This window comes from Corvus kubaryi, unplaced genomic scaffold (genome assembly GCF_017639235.1).
Source record: "Corvus kubaryi isolate FWS band 111438036 unplaced genomic scaffold, C.kubaryi_AGA036_p1.0 37398, whole genome shotgun sequence".
In the NCBI taxonomy this organism is placed as follows: domain Eukaryota; kingdom Metazoa; phylum Chordata; class Aves; order Passeriformes; family Corvidae; genus Corvus; species Corvus kubaryi.
In genome coordinates this window covers 19,480,516-19,500,506 of record NW_024581137.1, presented here as the reverse complement: position 1 = coordinate 19,500,506, position 19,991 = coordinate 19,480,516, and the positions used below count along the sequence as shown (strand labels likewise).

General features: G+C 39.9%; 1 protein-coding gene and 1 non-coding gene across 8 annotated transcripts in view; one reads left to right on the top strand and one right to left on the bottom strand.

Annotated features, from left to right (window-relative positions):
* The window catches only part of SLC4A7 (solute carrier family 4 member 7), a 93,815-nt gene extending 73,830 nt beyond the window's left edge, over positions 1–19,985 (bottom strand). For all 7 annotated transcript variants that reach the window (XR_006018754.1, XM_042044493.1, XM_042044496.1 and 4 more), the window contains exon 1: positions 19,885–19,985. Coding sequence is in view for 6 of the 7 variants with exons in the window: in XM_042044493.1 (XP_041900427.1) it covers positions 19,885–19,932 (48 nt within the window). In the remaining variant the exon portion in view is untranslated. The remainder of the gene's footprint in view (positions 1–19,884) is intronic.
* Positions 22–92, top strand: TRNAG-GCC. The gene has a single exon. It is a non-coding gene; the product is annotated as a tRNA-Gly (tRNA).
* Positions 19,986–19,991: the final 6 nt, after the last annotated feature.

Genomic DNA, 19,991 nt, shown 5'->3' with positions numbered 1-19,991 from the left:
GAAATAATAAAATAACCATCAGCACTGGTGGTTCAGTGGTAGAATTCTCACCTGCCACGCGGGAGGACCGGGTTCGATTCCCGGCCAATGCAGTTGGTACTTTTAGGGAGGTGATTCCACAACTCCACTCCACCTAGAGTGCTGCATCCAGCTCTGGAGTTCCCAGCACAAGAAGGGCATGGACCTGCTGGATAGAGTCCAGAGGAGAGCCACCAAGACAATCAGAGGGATGGTGCACCTTTCCCTGGAGGAAAGGCTGGGAGAAAGCCTCTTGCACTTCAAATGGAAAGAGAAGTAGGCTCACATTAGATATCAGGAAGAAATTCTTTACTGTGAGGGTGGTGAGGCACCGGAACAGGTTGCCCAGAGAAGCTGGGGCTGCCCCATCCCTGAAAGTGTTTAAGGCCAGGTTGGATGGAGCTCTGAGCAACCTGATCTAGTGGAAGGTGTCCCTTTCCACACTAGGGGTGCTGGAACTAGGAGACTGTGCCTTCCAACCCAGACCATTTTTTCATTCAGTGATTCCGATTACAGAATAAACATGTAATTCAGTTAATATTCATTTAGAAAACTAAAACTGACAAGTCTTGTTTCAGCTCGTAGGGTGGTTTTTAAGGTTTTGTTGCGGTTTTTCAACAGCTTCAGAAGTTGAATTGGCTTATGGGAAAGGAGACAGGATGTAGTGGGAATGACATTTTCCCTTTCAGAAATCAGGAACTAGTTTGTCCAGTTCACCATGAAGCCATATCTTAAGACACATACTTTCTTGCCAAAATTTCTTCCATTTTCCTCTTGCAGTTCTAAAGCACAACACAGTCTTAAAAGTCTGAAAAGTCTGAAATAAAGACATGCTAGACAAAAACTGTCAGAACTTGAAATTTCTAAAAGTCATTCCAAGGTCCTTCAGAAGGGCCACTGAAGGGACATTTAAAAGGGGATCCACTTCTGTTTCTTATTTGCCTTGCCTACTATCTTGTAAAGCTATACAGACAAGCTCCTTCAGTTTTTGTTTTAGAAAAGCAAGTAGCTGATTTTCTGATGTATTAAGGGTACTGCTTTCACTATGTCTGACTAGCAGGTTTTGGGAGAAGTCAGTTTAAAAGTAAGGTGTTGATTCTGACACAACTGATGCATGCATGCCACTGTACATGGTGCTTATTTTACAGGAAAGTTCAGTTGACTAAATGCAAAGGGAAACCGAGATGGATCTAAAATTAGCCAAAAAAAAGAAAGCCTACCTACTCTTTTGTAGCCACTTCATTCTTTGTCTCAAGGACAACTACTGATACTGGTTTTAGTATTTTATTAGGGGTTTTTTTGTGGATAACCATGTAAAAGACAATCTACAACACAGTACTTCTGAGAAAGACACATTTCTCTTGCAAAGAGAAAAAAATAATGCTGTAGGACTCCTATTGTAAATTTATGACTTGAGAGGCTACTTAGTAACAAAAGCTGACAGCATCTAACACATGGCAGGCAGATCAGATGCTCTTCATTTGTTTAACACTTAGAATTCTCTACTTCAGACAGCATTAGCATGGTTTGCATGGGAGTTCTAACCAGCCAAGAACTACTAAAATGGCTGCTCCTGAAAAGCCATTTTTCCTTATTTTGAAATGAACAACAGAAGTTACCCGTCTTTCTAATAAAGCCATAGACCACATTTTCATGCACCTTTATCTGTACACTCCCATCCAGTAGCACAAATACATGTTCAAGGAAAGGTAATTTATTTGAGACAATTTTAAGCGAAACTGGAGCACATACAGCAAAGAACTTAAGACAGGCTTTTGGCTTTCACATTGACTTCTGGAAGACAGACAATTATCTAGCCTTGCATAAAGTCTACCCATAAAAATTCTGCTGCCATGTTTTCCTGTAAGGCAAATTTGAACATGCAGAGTAAACTTACACAAGCCATGCTCCTTGCGGTGCAATTCTGACCAGCCCTAGGAACTCTAAAGACGTCATCAATAAATCAAAGTCATTGCCCTAGACACAAAGTCTCTTCCTGCACTCTCTGCCTGAACTTGAAACAGCTTTAAGATGTCCTTACAAACATAATTGATACCATTAACAGATAAAAAAAATACCAAGTCAAATGCACAGTAAACCAAACATTAAGACAAATACATAAAATACATCATCCAGATATATTATTAGATATATGGAGATCTAAGCAAAGACCTTCCAGAAACACGAATCAAATATGCTCCACTCAGTGTCTATAAGAACTTTATCTTAACATTTTTAATTCAGGATTTCACAGCTAGTAGGGAATTTTTAAATGCTGAAAATGCAAGAGTTATTCTAGTCAACTGTATCAGTAACAAAATGAATTTTCTACACATATCAGATAAGGAGAAAAAGAGAAAGTAAAAACAAAATTGCATCATGTTTCTCATTATTTAGAAACCAGGTCTCCAGAATAAGTATTTCTTTCCAATAATATAAAATTTGTAGAGACGGCATCTACACAGAATCCAATACTTCCTTTTACTGTAGCATATAAAAAAATATGAACAACACAGCTTACAGCCCTGGGAATGTGCTATGATATCAAATAAATTTCTGCAATCAGATATCCTAATTACATATGCATTAATACAATTTTAAATGCTCAACTGGGTTTTCCTGGGAGGGAAGAACGTCTTTACATGATGGCTTTTGGCAATCAAACACAGCTTTCATCATTCCATAACTCCAAAAGACTGTTCTGTCTCAAACTGATACAGAAGAGAATTTGAAAAAATAAATGAGATATATGAGAAACAACAGTTAAGAGGAGCTTTATTGAAACTTTCTCATGTACTCCCAAAAGTAACATGTAAAGAAATATTTAAATAGGAAAAATTTGAACATACTTGTCCTCTAGGCAACTGCCCATGTTTCTAATGATAAAGTTCTTCATTTGCCTAGATCATATGCATATTATAAGCACATCCATCTCTTTTTCCAGTGTTACTTCACCTAAGTCTGGGCACACATAAAGAAATCAACCTATCCACCAAAGCATTTGGATTTATTCTCACATTTCTTCACAGGATTGACTCTACAGAAGAAGATCAACTCTCTGCAAACCAGATTGGAAAAGTATCACCAACAGCATGTTGTAAAAATCTCCCCTGTACAAAATAGACAGAATCAAACCGGCTTCCACTGCAATCTAACCTTAATTAAATGAGAGAGTATCTAAATGACAATAAAACATTCAACTTTGGCAGAAAATTGTACCTTTTCATTGACATTTGAATACACTTTCATATTTGGTGCAGCACAACATCATAGCTCTTGGTTATCTTAACACCAATTTCAGAGCTTCTGTCTGAGATGTAATTCATTTAAATAGAAGCAATAATTTCATATCTGATTGTAACAACTTTTTACAGACTTAAAAACAGAAGTTTCCAAAATGACCAGTTTTTTCAACTTGAAACAGTTTCATTGTAGATTATCAAAATCAACACTAGCAGAAGCATTGTTTTGTGGGGTTTTGGTGGTTTTTTTAAAGCATATAAAACAAAATCATTCAAGCACAATGAGACAAATAAATGGTTATTTTAAAATATTTGTAACCAGGCCAAATGTCTACTAAAAGCTTTTTATGCTGTCTGAGGTCCCTGTGCATTGTCAGGAACTCAAAGAAAGGGTAAAATGCCCTTTTCTCACTGGGACAGAACAACTGTGCCAAAAGGAAGCTTTCCCACTAAAGGAAAACTGTAGTTCACTTCAGAATTACAACATCCATACCAGGACACTAGAGGGAGCCTGAAAGCAGTCCACTTCAAAAATCTCTTGCACACTCTGATCCTGCCATTAACTCTAAATTTTCATTCATGAACAAGTGATTTGGATATACAAGGAAGAGGACTTTTTCAGACAAATAAGGTCATAATGCTTAAACATTTGAAATGTAGTCATACATTGGGAAAAAAACATGGCATTCTGACAGCCTCAGACAGGAAGCTATTATACAGCAGTACAGGGAACATCCATCATTCTCTCCATTCTTGCAGTTCTTCCAGCCTTTTTTATTGAAGAAAATTATGAAGCTGCATACTCAAATACCAAGAAAAGTATGTCAAACAAAAAGGAGCTGAAAAGGCTGCAATGCTTATTTACCCTTACTGTTTAGGAAATGAAACAAAGCAGCCTGAAGAAAAGTTTGTTCTAAGTATTTGACACTTGTTTCTACTTTTGACTTATTCCATAATGTAACTTTTGGATTTTTGATAACACATGATATAATGTTATTAGCAACTTACACACATTCATAAATATGCCTGCTCTCCTAAACAGTATCACCCGGGGCACATTGCACAACAGAGAACTACACAATTCAGACTTTTGGAACCACTGTGTCAGCAGGCTTCACTTCTACTCTGGGTATTAATTTGAATATGCAAGATAACCCCACATTTCTAAAAGTCCTTTTAGAAGCATTAGGAGACAAAAATAGGCATGCAGTTTTGAGATGATGAGAGATGAGACATGTCATCAGCCACATTCACAGCCTAACAATTTATAAGGAGGATATAGGCAGAGGGTGATGGAAGAGCGTTCACTAAGGTTTCCTAAAATTCCCCATTTTCTTTTTATTTAAATAATAATTGTCTTACCTCTGTGTACTTACTGATACTTTAAAGTAGTATTACATTCCATAACTAAGCTTTCCCAAAAAATCTCATCTTCTTTCAGCTAAGCATTCATGTATTTTCCAGGTGTTGCAAACTAACTTGACTGAAGTGTTTTCTACTAATGTTACCAACGGAACTGTCAATGCATGTTAATAAAGGCACAAACATTTACAGTTGGATTCGAAGATCTCAAAGGTGTTTTCCAACCTGAATGAGTCTATGATGTCTATGATTCTAAAGGAGAGACATCAGTGCTTACACTGCTGAAGTGGAACATCCTTAATATTTAGTATTAATCCTGAAGCATCGACTCAAATTCAATTTTTCCAACACTAACCTCTTCACCAAGATTTTATGAACATATACCAATAAAATCACAACACAAAAAAAAAACCCTCTGCTTAAGTTGCTTTTATTGGAAACTGAAGAAACCACAGAGGAAAATTCTAACTATTGTAAATTTAGGAAGTCACTGAAGGAGCCATTCACAACAGGATATTCCTAATACATGATCTAAGAAGGCATGAACATAACTCACCCAACATTACACTCTCTTGACAATCAGGCACCACTTCTTTGCAAACACATCGTGAGCAGGCCTTGAATTACAGGCACTCTCTATTACACCACCAGAGACACACACAACAAAAGTCGCCAGTAAGTATTTAAAACCAGAAACCTCACTTAGCCCTCAGCTGCCAAGGAAGACAAATTGCTCAATCCTCAGCTCCTCTGTTGTGCTGTAGCTATATGCTATAGCACTTTCTAGGATGAAGACTTGATTGCTCTCAGGTGAGGGGTTTTAGAACACCATGGCAGGACCACATCCAATTATCCAGTTTAAACCAAGTAATTCTGGCTGTTTCATTGCATCTAGTCTCTGAACAACTTTGATATAAACCATTGTTCTCATTAATAAGACTTCTGTCAAAATACCTGCTACAAGTAAGTTCAACACATTAACATACATAATTAGTAGACTTCACTTAAAGATCAGCTTCCTCATTTACAACGAGTCCCATTGATCAACTGCACCAAAAGCTCTGCTTCTTTTACATGGGCTCATTTAGAGTCTTGTTGCTTCACTTGTAACCAACAGTTTTCAGGTTTGGATTTTCTATGATTTGGATTGATTTAGGATTATTGATCTTATTATACAGAACATAAATCATGTAACTTGTTTTGAAACTTTTTGTCCCCTCTGGTGGTGTCAAATTAGGAGATCACTGCTCCTGACTGTTTCAGAGCATGATCACTATGTACATCAAAGGAAAAACGGGATTATATTTATAGGTTCTTCAATTTCTGGTATTTCTAACAAAGCTGCCTTCTCAGAGCCTAGGGGGTTTAGAAGCACTTTCTTCAGTAATATGAATAGCACATGGCAGAGAGAACCAATAGAAGAATACAGTCACAGCCAGGGCACATTTACATTTCAGCTTTTATTACTGTCTGCCTAGAATTAATACACTGGAAAGCTGCTGTGGGTCTCTGCCTAGAACACACTTTGCTTGGAGCTTAGCAACTCATGCCAGAGAGATAGTAGCACAGTAACATAAGGAAGGGCAATGTTATACTACTTAAAAGGAACTCAGTTTTCAGTTATACCTGAAGCAGTATATGAAACAGAAATACTGCTGAGTTGCAAATGCCTTTCTCACTTTAACTGAGAAGCACTGGTCTACAGCCACCAAGAAAACTCTCCATGCTGCAGCATAAGTCACTGTCAATCTCGCAGGTATGTGAAGTAAGCACATCAATTTTTCAGTCACAAAGCAACTTTTTTTAATAGAAAATATCCTATGGGAATCCTTCAATGTCACAGGAATACAGACTCACTGCTCACACAGAACAGGGCACTCAGTGACAATCCAGCTCCTTTGAGGCCATCTGTCAATATAGAATCAATTAAGTTAGAAAAGGCCTCCAGGATTATAGAGACCAACCTCTGACAAATCATAAACAGATGAGGTTAAGGATAGAAGTCAGGCAAACCTCACTATAACAATGAAAAGCACCAGATACCAAATAATAAACCACAATAAATGGGGAAAGGAAGAACTACAGCCTTATCAAGACACCTAAAACTTGTCTCTTTTGCTTGCTGCTACACATGAATTTTCCATGGAATTCTTAAGAATGACCCTGACCACAGAACCTACAGAAGGACACCACCAAGCTCTGCTTTGCCCCACTTCACCTCTCACAATAAGCCAGTTTCTTGACCATTACCTTATCTTAATTATTCCTATGTAAGCAAGAAGACATTGAAAGCAGTTCCCAGATTATTCTCCCCTTTTTTATCTTATACTTCAGGAATACTACTAGACTTAAAAATGCTTATTAAGGATCTGTTAGTGACATATTAGATTTGTACAAGACAAAAGTATTTTGATACAGAGCTCTACAGGAGACAAGTTCTCCGTATTAAGGTCATGTCCATTCTTTTCTTTAACAATACATAACTTCTTCCATTTAAATTCAGTACACCTTAAAGATAAACACACACACAAACAATCTGTTCACTATTAAAGAGCCATTGTTCAGCTTTCATTAAATTGTACAGCATATTGTATACATTCATGGTACTTGGATCTTTTTTTAGCAACCCTCAAGACAGGAAGGAAATTTTTTTCTATCTTCACCCAAGAGCCTGTTTTATACCATAGGACAACCGAACCAGGAAACAGGTCCTCCATAGCATAAAGTGGCCATAATACATAAAACTATTTACAGTCTTACTTACAATTCATCCTCTGAGCTTGACTATAGCAGTAATGCAAGCCAAAAGACAGAAGCAAACATGCCATCTTGGGGGTATGTATTTTTTTACTCTTCACTAGAAATTCAAGCATGTTGTACACTTATATTTCATTTCCAGAAACAAACATGCATACAAATACAGATTCCCTTTCCGTCACTTCCACAAGTACTCAGCTTCCCAGCCTCAGCCCCCTTGGGCTCTCAACAGCTTCCATAGCAACTGACACCTCTACTGCCACTGCCCACGCCTCTCCCCAGCTCTTGCCACCTCTGCAGCCTCTAAAGCAAATTTAAACCTCTGTTTGGAAACACTGCCACCATTCTCTAGAAGCCATTTCTGAAAACAGATAAACATTTTCCTGGGTCCCTGGTGCTTTCACTGCCACCAAATTCGTCTTCTCACTACATCCTCCCTGAGCACCTGGAAGTGGACACTTGTGACTTTACTCAGAATATGCACCAGTGGCAATTTCAACTCTCAAGAGTATTCTGCAACAATCTCTTAGAGCTACAAGACTACAGCCTTAGCTGTTTGAAAAGTTATTATCTAAACAATGGTCATTAAGCACTAACACATTTCTTCCAAGAACAGCCAAAGACAAAATATGCCTTTTTTCAAGAAGTTGAAGTTAATTATTTGTTAATGCATCAACCCCCAACACAGTTTTCAAAGTGAGACCTACTTTTCCACCCCTCCCCCAAAGAAACATAGCTATAGAGTTGATATATGCGGACTAGGAAGTAGACCTGGTTTGAAGACTACTGTTTTCACATGCAAATACTCACCTTTACATTGCCTCCAGGATCCAGGAGTTTATAATCATCAGACACATAGCCTGGGCTACCATAATGCAAATACAGTAAATATCCGGTCATACAACAAATCACGGAATGCGACAGAGAGAAATTCATTATCTTATTTAACAAAGCAGCATATTTCAAGTTATTTCTGTATTAGGACTAGCTAAAATCACATATACCAAATGACTTACAGTAAGCTGGCCCCATTGCCAGTGAGAAAAGCACACTGAACTTTCTTGTTTGCCTGGCTTTTCAAAATGTTCTGTCAATGCAAAGCACAGAATACAAGTAGTAGGTATATTCTTTGACCTTGAGCATATCAAATTTCCTCAGATCTCTATTTATATTTTGCCCTTTATTTATATCTTCATAGCAAAGGCAATTTACTCATGCTCAAGAACCAAAGTCTCAGACTAACGCTATTTGGCTTCACTCAACAGAATATGGCCATCTTCTTCCCAAGCTATGAGCCAACAGGCTACCTACCAAGTCCATCTGCACTATGCAAACATTATAAAGAATTTGAATTTATTTGTGTCTATAAATGGACTAACTTAAGTACATTTAATCACATCAAACAAAATGTTCTTTGACAAATAAGGTTTCCTACTATGTCAAAATCATTTGGTGGACAGCTGTTCCATTAAAAAAAAAAAAAGTTAGCATCCTACCCCTATTTAATATTTTCTTTCCTGGTGATCAGATTTTTTCAACCTTTTTTTGTGTGCCCTGCTCTAAAGGCTCAAATCTATAATTTTACTTAGTTTAAAAATAAATGTTTATTCTGTTGACTTTCAGGAAAAATACTCTCAACTTCTCAATAAACTAACTGATCATCTTCAGTTGAAGCTCTACCTAAAGCATCTGTGTATAAAAACAAGGCCAAAGAATATTTATTCTTACAACACACAGAATCGTGTACATTTACATATTTCAGTAAAAGCAGTCAAAGTCAATCTAGCAAAGTACACTACAAATTATGCTGAAAAAAGCCCTCTGGTTATGTTTCTAAAAACATAAAGCAACTGCAAGCATCTTATATAGCAACAGCAGTTAAGGCAGGTAATGGATGGCAACACTGATGCCAACAAGCAAAAGAAAAGGTTGTTCTTCCTTTCCTGACTGACATATATCAGCAGTTTGAAAAACTCAAGGATTTCCACAAAAATCAGTTAGAATAGCTTTAATCAAATTGCTTGTATTTGCAATCTAAAATTAAAGCTGGTTTTGTAAACTTAATTTATAAGCTGAATCATTATCAATCTGCAATTCAACCAAATATTAATTATAAGTGTATCTGCTTTATTAATTTCCTCTTCGATATCTCTCAATTGCACGCAAATGCAGCAAAGTTAATAAAAAAAAACCAAGCTGAAAAAGGAAAGGATCTCTGCTACTCTTGGGTTTTATCACTTCCTTAAATGAGTCATAACAATCATCAGATGCTATCTGTTTGTTTTTATATAAACAGTTTTAAAATTCATGGCTGGTAGGGTGTAGTCATTTGACAAACAAAATGAAGAATTTATCACTATCAGGAACACCAACTGTGGCTATTCAGCAAGAAGTTTCTCATTTCCTTTTTTGTACACAAAGTCTGTCTGGAAATATGTTTGACATGTTAAAGAAATGCATGTGCTTACATAATAGTATATCCTCACAACAGTGCTACACAAGTCAAAGGAAAAAAAACCTCCAAAAACCAGTAGTCTAAAAAAAGCAGCAAGTTTAAATACAACCTTTCCAAGAGCTTTTTTTTCTTTAATAGAAACAAAAAACCAATAAATCTGGCAGTAGTCTAAATAAGCCCACCTTGCTGCTTAGAATGCTAAATATAGAGCTTCCAATCAGTCCTTTGATTTCATGGGTTAGTCAGAGAATCCACAGCATACCTTCTTTTAAACATTCCCTCTGCGGAGCAACTAGAAAAGAAGATCCTCTGGTTTGGTCTTGCCCTAGGAAGCACCAGTAGCATTATTCAGTTAAAATCCCTCATGAAGGTATTCCCAGAACATAGACTGAAGCCACAGTGTTTCCACCTGTAATTAATTATGTTTACAGATATCACAAACAAAAAAGCAAAAAAATTTAGGCTTTTCAAAAACTGATGCATCTCCAATATGGTAGAACAGTCACTGGTCTACACAATGAGGTATTTATTAAATGCTGTTAAATATTTCCAGGTAAGGGAAAGAGATATCTATTATTACAGGCACATGATCTAGCAAAATATGAACATGAAAATCTGCTGTGTTTGGTCCTTCCAAGCTGAGAAGCCAAGAAGTTATGCAACATTGACCAACGCAACAGCACCAGCCAACTAATAATGTTAATGATTATTGTTAATGAATATTTGCCTTGAAGAAATAGCAGTCATTACAAGTTTACAGTACTGAAGTTGTTAAAAGTAATATTGACATGACATGCCTATCAAAAACAAGCTGCAGGTAGACCAAAGCATTCACATGAACGTGTGTTTTAAATCTATATTGTGAACAGAACCGGATGGTGCAGTGTAATAGTTTCACAACATAAACCTGGGTGCAGCACATCGATGCACCAGGGCTCAGCAAATAGATGTCACAGCAGGTCACAGCCAAAGCTACAAAGGGCCCTGGAACACCTTTCAAGTTTGCACAACACGTTACAAGGTGAAGTCTCCAACAACAGCCAAATGAACAGGCACATCAGAGATCCCAGTTCCAAGAACTGCACAGGGAGGATGTCACCATCCAGATGCCAGCCTGCAGGAAGCCCCTGCTGCTCCTCCCTGGATCACTGCTGTCAATCACAGCAGCGTCCCCCACCTATGGGAGGTGTGCTGTCTTTGAGGTGCTGAGCAGGCCAGGTGAAAGAGCTGCAGGAGGAGATAAACACATGGCACAATAGGAAAGATAAGATAAGCAGGAGGTCCTGAGAGGTCTGCTGTTTGCTGAACAACGTTTTAGAATAACTGAGGCTCATCAAATCTTCAAACTACTGGACTTTCCTGCTTATCCATATGGACACCAGTGACCCTTCCAAAATGCAGTTACTGAGCAAATCAAGAATGACTACTGAGCAATGTGAGCAAGGAAGCCCATGTGGTGTTCCTCAATCCCTCCAGTGAGAAGCAAAAGGCCTAGGGCAGAGTAGATGCATCCAGAGGGTCAGTATGAGGTTGCTAGCAGAGCTTTCATGCTATGATCACAGAAACCTTTTCCAGGAAGTAGGATCCACCTGACAAAGTGTGGCAAGAGTATCTTTGTTACCAGGCACAACAAGCCTGTGAGTATGACTTTAAACTAGGCCTGGTGGACAAAGGTTGTCACACTGCAAAGTGAAGACGTGGGAACACAAGTCAGGAGGCTCACACACTTCCCCTGTGGAAGTGGCCTGTCTGTGAGCCCATCTCAAGTGCTTGTACACAGCACGGGAAACAACAGGATCTTAGTCCAGGCACCACTGCAGAGCTATAACTTCATGGGAATTAGACAGTGATGGTGGGACAGCTCACATGGCTGAGGTGCTACATTGGAAGATCAGAGGCTCTTTAGAAAAAACAGCCTGGAAAGAGTAAGGAACACAGGTTTCTATCTATGCAATGGGATGGCTGCAACACACCCTGCTTTGCTTGGAATGAGTGACAAGGCACTGAAGACCCTATAGGTAAGGATCAGAGAACAGTCCAACATGGGTAACTTTGTACTAGGTGCCTGCCACAGACCTCCTGATTAAGAAGGGGCCGTAGAAAAAGCCTTCATTTGAAAGCTGAAGGAAGCTTCATGATTGCAGACACTCCAGGGCCTAAAACCACTAGTATCTGCTGGTAGGGTATAGCCAAACATAATCACTCAAGAAATTTTCTTGAATTTGTTGAAAATTACCTCTTGGTGCAAGTCATCAACGACCCAACTAGTGAATATGCTCTGCTGGACCTGCTGCTCACAAACAAGGAAGAAGCAGATGGAGACGTGAAAGCCAAGAGCAGCCTTGGCTGCAGCAATCACAAAATCATGGAGTTTAAAGCTCTGAGAGAGGGAAAAAGACAAATACTACAGCATGCAGTGCACAACCCAGTACAGAGTTACAACATGGCACTTCAGGAGAGCAGATTTCACCTTGTCCAGGGATCTGCTTGGCAGACCCTCACAGAAGACCACAACAGAGGGTGAAGGCAAAGCCTGTGAGTACTGGCTGATCTTCAAGGACAACATCCTCAAAGCACAACAGGAATCATTCCTGCATGCAGGAATTCAAGCAGGCCTGACAATGCACCAGTGTGAAAGAAAAGGGAACCTGCAGCTGAGCTCAAATGCAAAACAGAATACATGAAAGGTGGAAGCAGAAGTGGGAGGAATATATAGACATTATCTAACTGGGCAGGGTTGGGTTTAGATAAGCCAGAGCTCTGCTGTGGTTGAAAGTAATAATGGATGTGAGGGGCACTACAAAGGGGAGAAAACACACTTTAATTTTTTCATCCAAAAGTGAAGTTATACAGCATAAACAGAAAATAAATCTCTGCACAACAAGGTGTTATTCACACCAGCATCTGCTAGCCTTTACTTAAAAATGTAAGAGAAAATCTGAAGAATTGGGGCTTCTAAATGCAACCTTGAAATCTGATCAGTTAGCAATAAATGTGATTTAATGACTGTACTATAACCCTATCTAAAAGAAAGAAAACACACATGCTTCCACTTAGCATGGTTTTTGAGATCCAGAACACAGTAGCCTGAATCTCTTGAAGCAGCAACACAACTTCAGCAATGACAAGCAGTCACAGTTGAGAAATGGACACCAAATGAGATTCTATTACAACACCTCTGTGAACAGGTTTGCTTTAACCTCTTTCTGTTCGTTGGTAACAAAGATATACATGCAAAGCAGACTGATTAGAGATTCTCCAGTCTTCTGATTATAATATGGTAGTGAAACAATCAGTATGCTCATGATGTTCAGAGGCAGCACTTTTTGTGGAAGCAAATTCTTAACTTTTTCTAGCAAGGAATTACTGGTGTCATTACCCCTGCCATAACCTAGGTATTCACAATAACTTAGCTGCCTTTTTCTTCATCCCAAAATAGATCCCAGTCAAGACACAGCCAGCATATATTTAGTAGACATTAGTCATGGAAAATGAAAAGGAATCAGCCTAGTGCAAAAATGAGTAAGGGAAAAAATAAATCTTCACATTTTAGGGAAGCATAGTTTTTCAAGACATTGTTTCCACATACACAATCTTAATGCACACATGCCCCCATTGTAAAAACATAGTAACTGAAAAAAACAGTTGGGTTTTCATATGAGTCCGCAGTTCACCCCACCTGAAAGCAGACCTCAGCTACCAGATCCTCAGTACTATAGCTGCACTGTAAAAGCAACAGTAGCAGAGGCCAGAGTAGGCCAAACAGCACAATTCCAACACACAGGGGATGCTTCTCTGTAATTCCCACTTCCTCTCCATAGCTTCCGCCCACATGCCTCATTCACAGGAAGCTTCAGTTTGTTTGGAGGCAGCCTCCAGCCATTCTGTTAAACTGGGGCAACAGTTTGACAACAGGTGCCCAATCCAGAACCATCTACTTAAGTTTAAAAAAAACCTTCAAGTCTGTTTTTAAGTTTAAAAATATTCTGGTATTTCAGGATACTATCTTAGCACTAGTGTCAAGGAAGTAAGACTAGATACCTTGCAGCACAACATCATTTTATGAAAAATATCAGTATTCATTCTGTATACATCATAGAAAACTTAAACTTCCAGTTAGTTTGAATAAGAAAAAAAAACCAAACAAACAACCAACAACAAAAACCCTGAGCCATAAGAAATCTCAAAATCTCTCACAGTAGGATTCTGGGAAAGAAGATGATTCACCTATACTTCACAAAGTGAGAGTTCAAATGAAGATCTGAATAAGGTCCTCCTCTTCAAGTTGGCATTGTGTTAATCTAAAATCATCTTCAAAGGAGAAGACAGAAGAGTGGGGGAAAGGGAAGGTCTAGGTGGTACATTACTAAGGTTATAATGCAGGGGCAGAGTCAAACTCAAAAAAAAACTTTTAGAAAAGAGGATGCTGAAGGAAGATACAAGATAATACAAGGAGTACAGCACTGGGAATGCTTCTGCTAAAACGGGACTTGCTAGAATTAATAAGCCAGGGGTATTTCAAGGTTATGAAGCACTCCAGCAGTACTGAAATAAGACAACTGATGCCAGTATATCCAAACAGGACAACCATTTCATTACATAGCTTTGAGTCATTTTAGTTTAAGGAACTGGAGGAGGAAAAACAAAATCTCACAAGAGCATCCAGACTGTCAGATAATACCACTATGGATCAATATTCCGAAAAGTTACTTCGGTCAACACAAGGTGTACAAAGGCTATACAGCTCTACCCATGTGACACTGGACCATTTACACAGACAACTGTAATTCCCATAAAGAACAAGCATTCACTTTTTTTCCACATTTATGAAAATGGAATAGCCTTCCTGCTCTACAGTCCTGGCACTGTTATTGGAAGAATAAAACACTTAGTCTTCTCTGTAAGTAAAGAAAGTATAAAAAAAACTGTAAGCCATCCTCTAAAGACAAAATGACTGAAAACACTGTAAGAAACAAAGTTTTCCAAACTGAGGCAAATAGGCACACTGATACATAACTAAAATGGCTCCATCTACTGGTTAAAATGTACATTTTCTAAGTTATGACACTAGTGCAGAGAATTTAATTCCCAGTGAAACAAGGAACTCTTGAGGATGCCACACACAAACAAACATAAGACTCTTAGACAGGAAATCCCTTCTAATAACTGTTGTGATATGCTGGCAAGGTAGATTTGGGACATTTTAAACACACGTTGGTCTTTTTAAAAATAAAGTAATATTTTCATCTGGTAATTTTGCAAATGTAAATTTAGAAACGCAAATATTTAAGAATACTGTAAGATCATCTGTCAAAGCATCAAAATTCTCATTTTACCATTCAAACTTTTTCTGATCTACAGGGTTAAGTAATATTTGGTGCTCATCTCTGTGTCTTTATTTACAAAACACTCATTTGAATTTCACTATTCACATCACTATTTCAAAACATTACCTGGACATCTATCTTCATTTAAGTGAAAAGTTTAGGGACACATCAGACTTTATCATTCCAGAATGCACTACACCAAAAGCATGACAATATTATTTGGAGACCTTCTCCAGCTAAGTTCGAGTACACTCAAAGTCATACTCTGGTCTTTTATCTACCACTAGTTATAGAGCAGTTCTATTTACTAAGCACTACTGCTGCTTCAGGGCCACTAAAGTTCCTGTGCAACAGATATCCTTGCATAAAGGGCATCAATATTCAAAGGCACACAACAAATTTGGTCACATGTCAAAGGTCACCTGCAGAAGCGGATCAATGACATGGATGTAAACCAACAACTACTCAATTTGGTACACCTCGAGCTTCTTCTGGACAGAAAACAGAACTACTATAATGAAGTAATGAAAGTTCTCAAATAACACAACAATATTTTGACAGCCATGGTAACTTTTCAAGAACTCAGAAAGACTGCCAGATATACACTTAACAGCTTACACAGGCCCACAACACAGTGCAAGCTGTACAAGGTACGCACCGTACCCAAACAGCACAACACAGAAAAGCAGCTTGTCTCTACAAAGTCACAGCTTCAAGTCTGCAAGGCTGGCAAGCCAGTACAATTCTATCTGATCAGGGCTATTTAGCTAGGGCACTGCCACACAGCTGTAACTGTATTGCTTTAACTTGTGCAGAGCATTTGTTCAGCCAGATGCCACGAACTTGTGGGGGAGGAGAGTTTCCTGCACAGTCCTCAATTATGCAGTACAAACATACCCTCAGTTACCCTTGTCCAGCCATAAAGAGAAAACACCAGTTCAAGCTTACTATGTTAGTAGGAAAAAGAATTTATATGCACAGCATAATATTCTTCAGAGACTTGTCGTTTGACTTAACATCACAGAAGCCCCATGTTAAATAAGATGACAGAAGAGGACAGTGACTGTAACCCACCTGATCATGTGCATGCACAGCTGTTAAAAAAAAATTAAAAAGCTGTAGCCAACCATGTAGCCACTTCAGAAAAAGCACTGTGACACTATAAGGCAGACCGCAGTACTTTACTGGTTTGATTAGGAAAGCCAGGAGGAGATCCCTAGAAATATGCCCTTCTCCAACAGAGCCACTTTCAGTTCTATCATCATCTACAGTAGAATTAATGATAAAAGCAGATGTGTTTCATTGAAAGAAGACACAAACAAATCCATTACTTAAGTATACTGCATGGTCTACAACCTTGTGAATGTTTTGATATACATGAAGTAGTATCAAATACTAACAAATAAAGTTTCCATCTACTTTAAGATAACAAAGTATTTTGAAAATATTACCTGCAAAACATCTAGAGACACAACTGCAATACACATTCCTTTAAATGCTACTTACAGCTGCTGCAAAGAAGCCCACCAAACTATGTGGTAATGAACACCATAATGACAAAACCTAGAAGCTAGAACGAAGATCATTCATATGCAGTATCAAGCGTTTTTAATACCATAAGTGTAACTGTCAAACTCACCACTGTATAGAAAACAAACTACCACGTCCCACCCCTATTTTATAAAATGCAACAAGAATTACTGTAAGTAGCTGTTGAGGGAAGAGGAAAAACAAGACAAGCATACAACTCCTCCTTCTCCCTACACTCACAACCTCCAGCTGTTTTCAAATCAGATTTCCTGAGGCTGCTGCTCATCCATTTACTAACCTCAATGTATCTGTCTTCCAACACTTGTCCAACCTCCCCTTAAGTTCATACTGTATATATTGTATAGCAAATATACCTGTGAATCCCTACACTGAATTTCTTTTGTTTGTTTTGAACTTAGCATCTAAGTCTGATTTGACAGAGTGCCTCCTCTTCCATGTTCACCTACTTGCTCCACAGGAGTGTTATACAGCCTTACCATATCACTGTTCCATCATCTCTACTAGGCTGACAAGTCCTATACTGTTGAATTCTTTATCATCTTTGAACTAATTCATATCTTCTTGTTCTTCAGTTAACCTTTCCCAATAATAATGCATCTTTTCTAAGGTGAGGGCCAGAAAAGCTAACAGTATGTAAGGTATGAAAGAACTATGGATTTATGCAGTTACATATCTTTTTGCTATTGTATTCTCTAGTCATCCCAGATGCTCTGATCATCAGTTGCTCTCTGACTGTAATAACTATCAGGCATTTGTTTCACCTCACCCTTCCAACTTTCATGTACATATTGCTACCAATCAGGTTCCTCAAAACACCAAAGTCCTTAACACTTACTCATTCTCTTCTGTAAGACTGCACCTAAAATACAAAACAAGCAAGGTTAAAGGATTTTTTTGTATTTTTGATTAACTAAATGGGAGGGGGGAGGGGGCAGCATATGACTGACAGAAGTGCTTCTTCATAAGAGGCACCAGATCTTAACCCATTACATATCCAATACTCTATGAACACAGAAACAACACTGGAGGAAGGAAGAAAAGGAATTTTTAGGGACTCCTTTGTTTGATTACACTTCTGTATTTTTAAGCCACAGCAACGAAGTTCTCAGACTTAATCTGCACTTTTTTACAAAGTCCTTTCATCTTATTGAGATGTTTATTTCTGAAAAAGTCACCCACATGTAAACAGTTTCAGCAAGCTTTGCTAACAGAAAGGTAGCCTATACTATCAAGAAACACAGGATTAGAAAAATTAAGTCAAGATCTATTGTCAAAAATACTCATACTTTGGATTAAGTAGCTCTCTTGTACATAAAATTACACCTCTTGCATATGAAACCCACAACAACTCCAATACTGCTATACTATGTAATTGCCGAAAGTTCAGCATGTTCGGTCTTTTCTGTAAGCCATTTACTTCATGTGTTTTCCCCAGAAATTCCTTTTTTCTAGCTCCTACCAGCTCTTCTGCCCTCTCACTTTTCTATCCATTTCAACTCACCTGGAATTACCTCCCAAATACACTTTGGCACCAAGGCCAGGTATTGCTGTTGCAAGGAAACCAACCTGGACCACTCCACTGAGCACCTCTGTTCAAAACACCTGTGTCAAAAATGACCATGAAATAATACAGCAGGAGTTTGTCCCAAAAAACTCAAATTAATTTGTGTTACAACAGAACCTAAATGACTGCTGCCAGACCTGACAAATGTGCTCAGGGCACACTGACTGTCATGACATCTGAAGTACTCTTCTCATTTGGATTCACCTGAGGGTAACCGTTACCATCTTCCACTTCAATCCCACACTTGAAGCCCAAAGTTTTTGCAACTCCCTCCACACAGCCTAGCATTTCTTTACTATATGGGAGTATTCTCCTGCCAGCTAAGAAGATATACAGAGAGGGGTAAGGTAGTTTTAACATGAATTAAATCTATCAAGCAGTCTGCTCTTACACAGAATCTACCTTGAACAAGTTAATATGAATTGGGAATACACCTTTTTTTATGGCAGCGACAAGGTGGAGAAATGGTCTAGAGCACACCTGCAAAGCCTTTAGAGGTGAGCACAATCGTTTTCTGAAGTCAACAAAAACTGTAACATTTGCAAAATTCATGGCCCTTTGAACCACTAAGTTATCAATGCTACTGTTACAACAAAGGAAAAACACACTGAACATACTGATGTCACAGGAAGCGAGCACTTCATTAGACTGCCAATTTTATCAAATGTGACTCAAGTCTCTCCTTGAAGAGTAACGGAAAGATGATGAAAACTCATGTGTTTTCAGTGCTATTTCTCTGTCCGTCACACATTCTTTGTGCTACAAGCTACACATCCCTCCTCTTCAGGCACTGAAGACAAATCCCTGTGCGACACCTTTTTGGAAAAGGCCCTGAAGGAGAACATCAGAGTAAGAGCTCAGAGGCTCATTAACAAAATCCAGACCTTGAGTCATCTGAAGGGAGGGGAAATTACAAGCGTGGAACCACATGTATTTTTCAGCAGCACAGGAAGGCAACACATGCCTGCTCCACTGAGCCACCCGGCCCGAGAAGGAAATGAACCCAAGCTCCGCAGTTTTACCCATCTCCCCCCCACCAACACTCCCACTCCCCAGGACTGGAAAAGCGCCGGGGAACCGTGCCCACCACCCGACCCGACCCCGCCGCCGCGCAACACGAGGACAAGGGGAAGCTCGCCACTTGCCATGTGTGCGCACTTCTCCCTCGCCCAGGAACTCGTCAGCCGGCGGGGCAGGGAGAAAGGCGAGGCCAGGGGCGGCCGCGCCGCCCACCGCCGCCGGCACAAGCCCTGCGGGGCTCTCACAAAGGAACGGGGGGGGTGCACGGGGCAGCCGCGGCCGCCGAGCACACGGAGCCCGCGGCCGAACAAAAGGCTCCGGCCCCGCCGCCACCCCCGGGGATGGCGGGGGGGGGGGGGACACGGCCGCGCGCACGCGGCCGGCACGCGGGCACACCGGGCGAGAGGGGCCGGGACCCCCGGCCCAGCGGGACCCGCCGCCGAGGTCTGGGCAGCCACAGGAGGGGCCCCGCTGTGCCCCTCGTTCCCCGGCAGGAGGGCAGCGGGACGGCCCCGGGCAGGACGCGGGGCAGCGCTGTCCCGCGGCGGCCCCTTTGTGCGCCCCCCACCGCACCGCAGCCCCCGTTACCGTGGTGAGCAACGGTCTCATCTGCTCGCCCGCCCGCTCCTCTTCCATCGCGGCCCCGCCGAGATCGCCCGGGAGACAGAGCGACACAGAAGGGCGCGGAGCGGCAG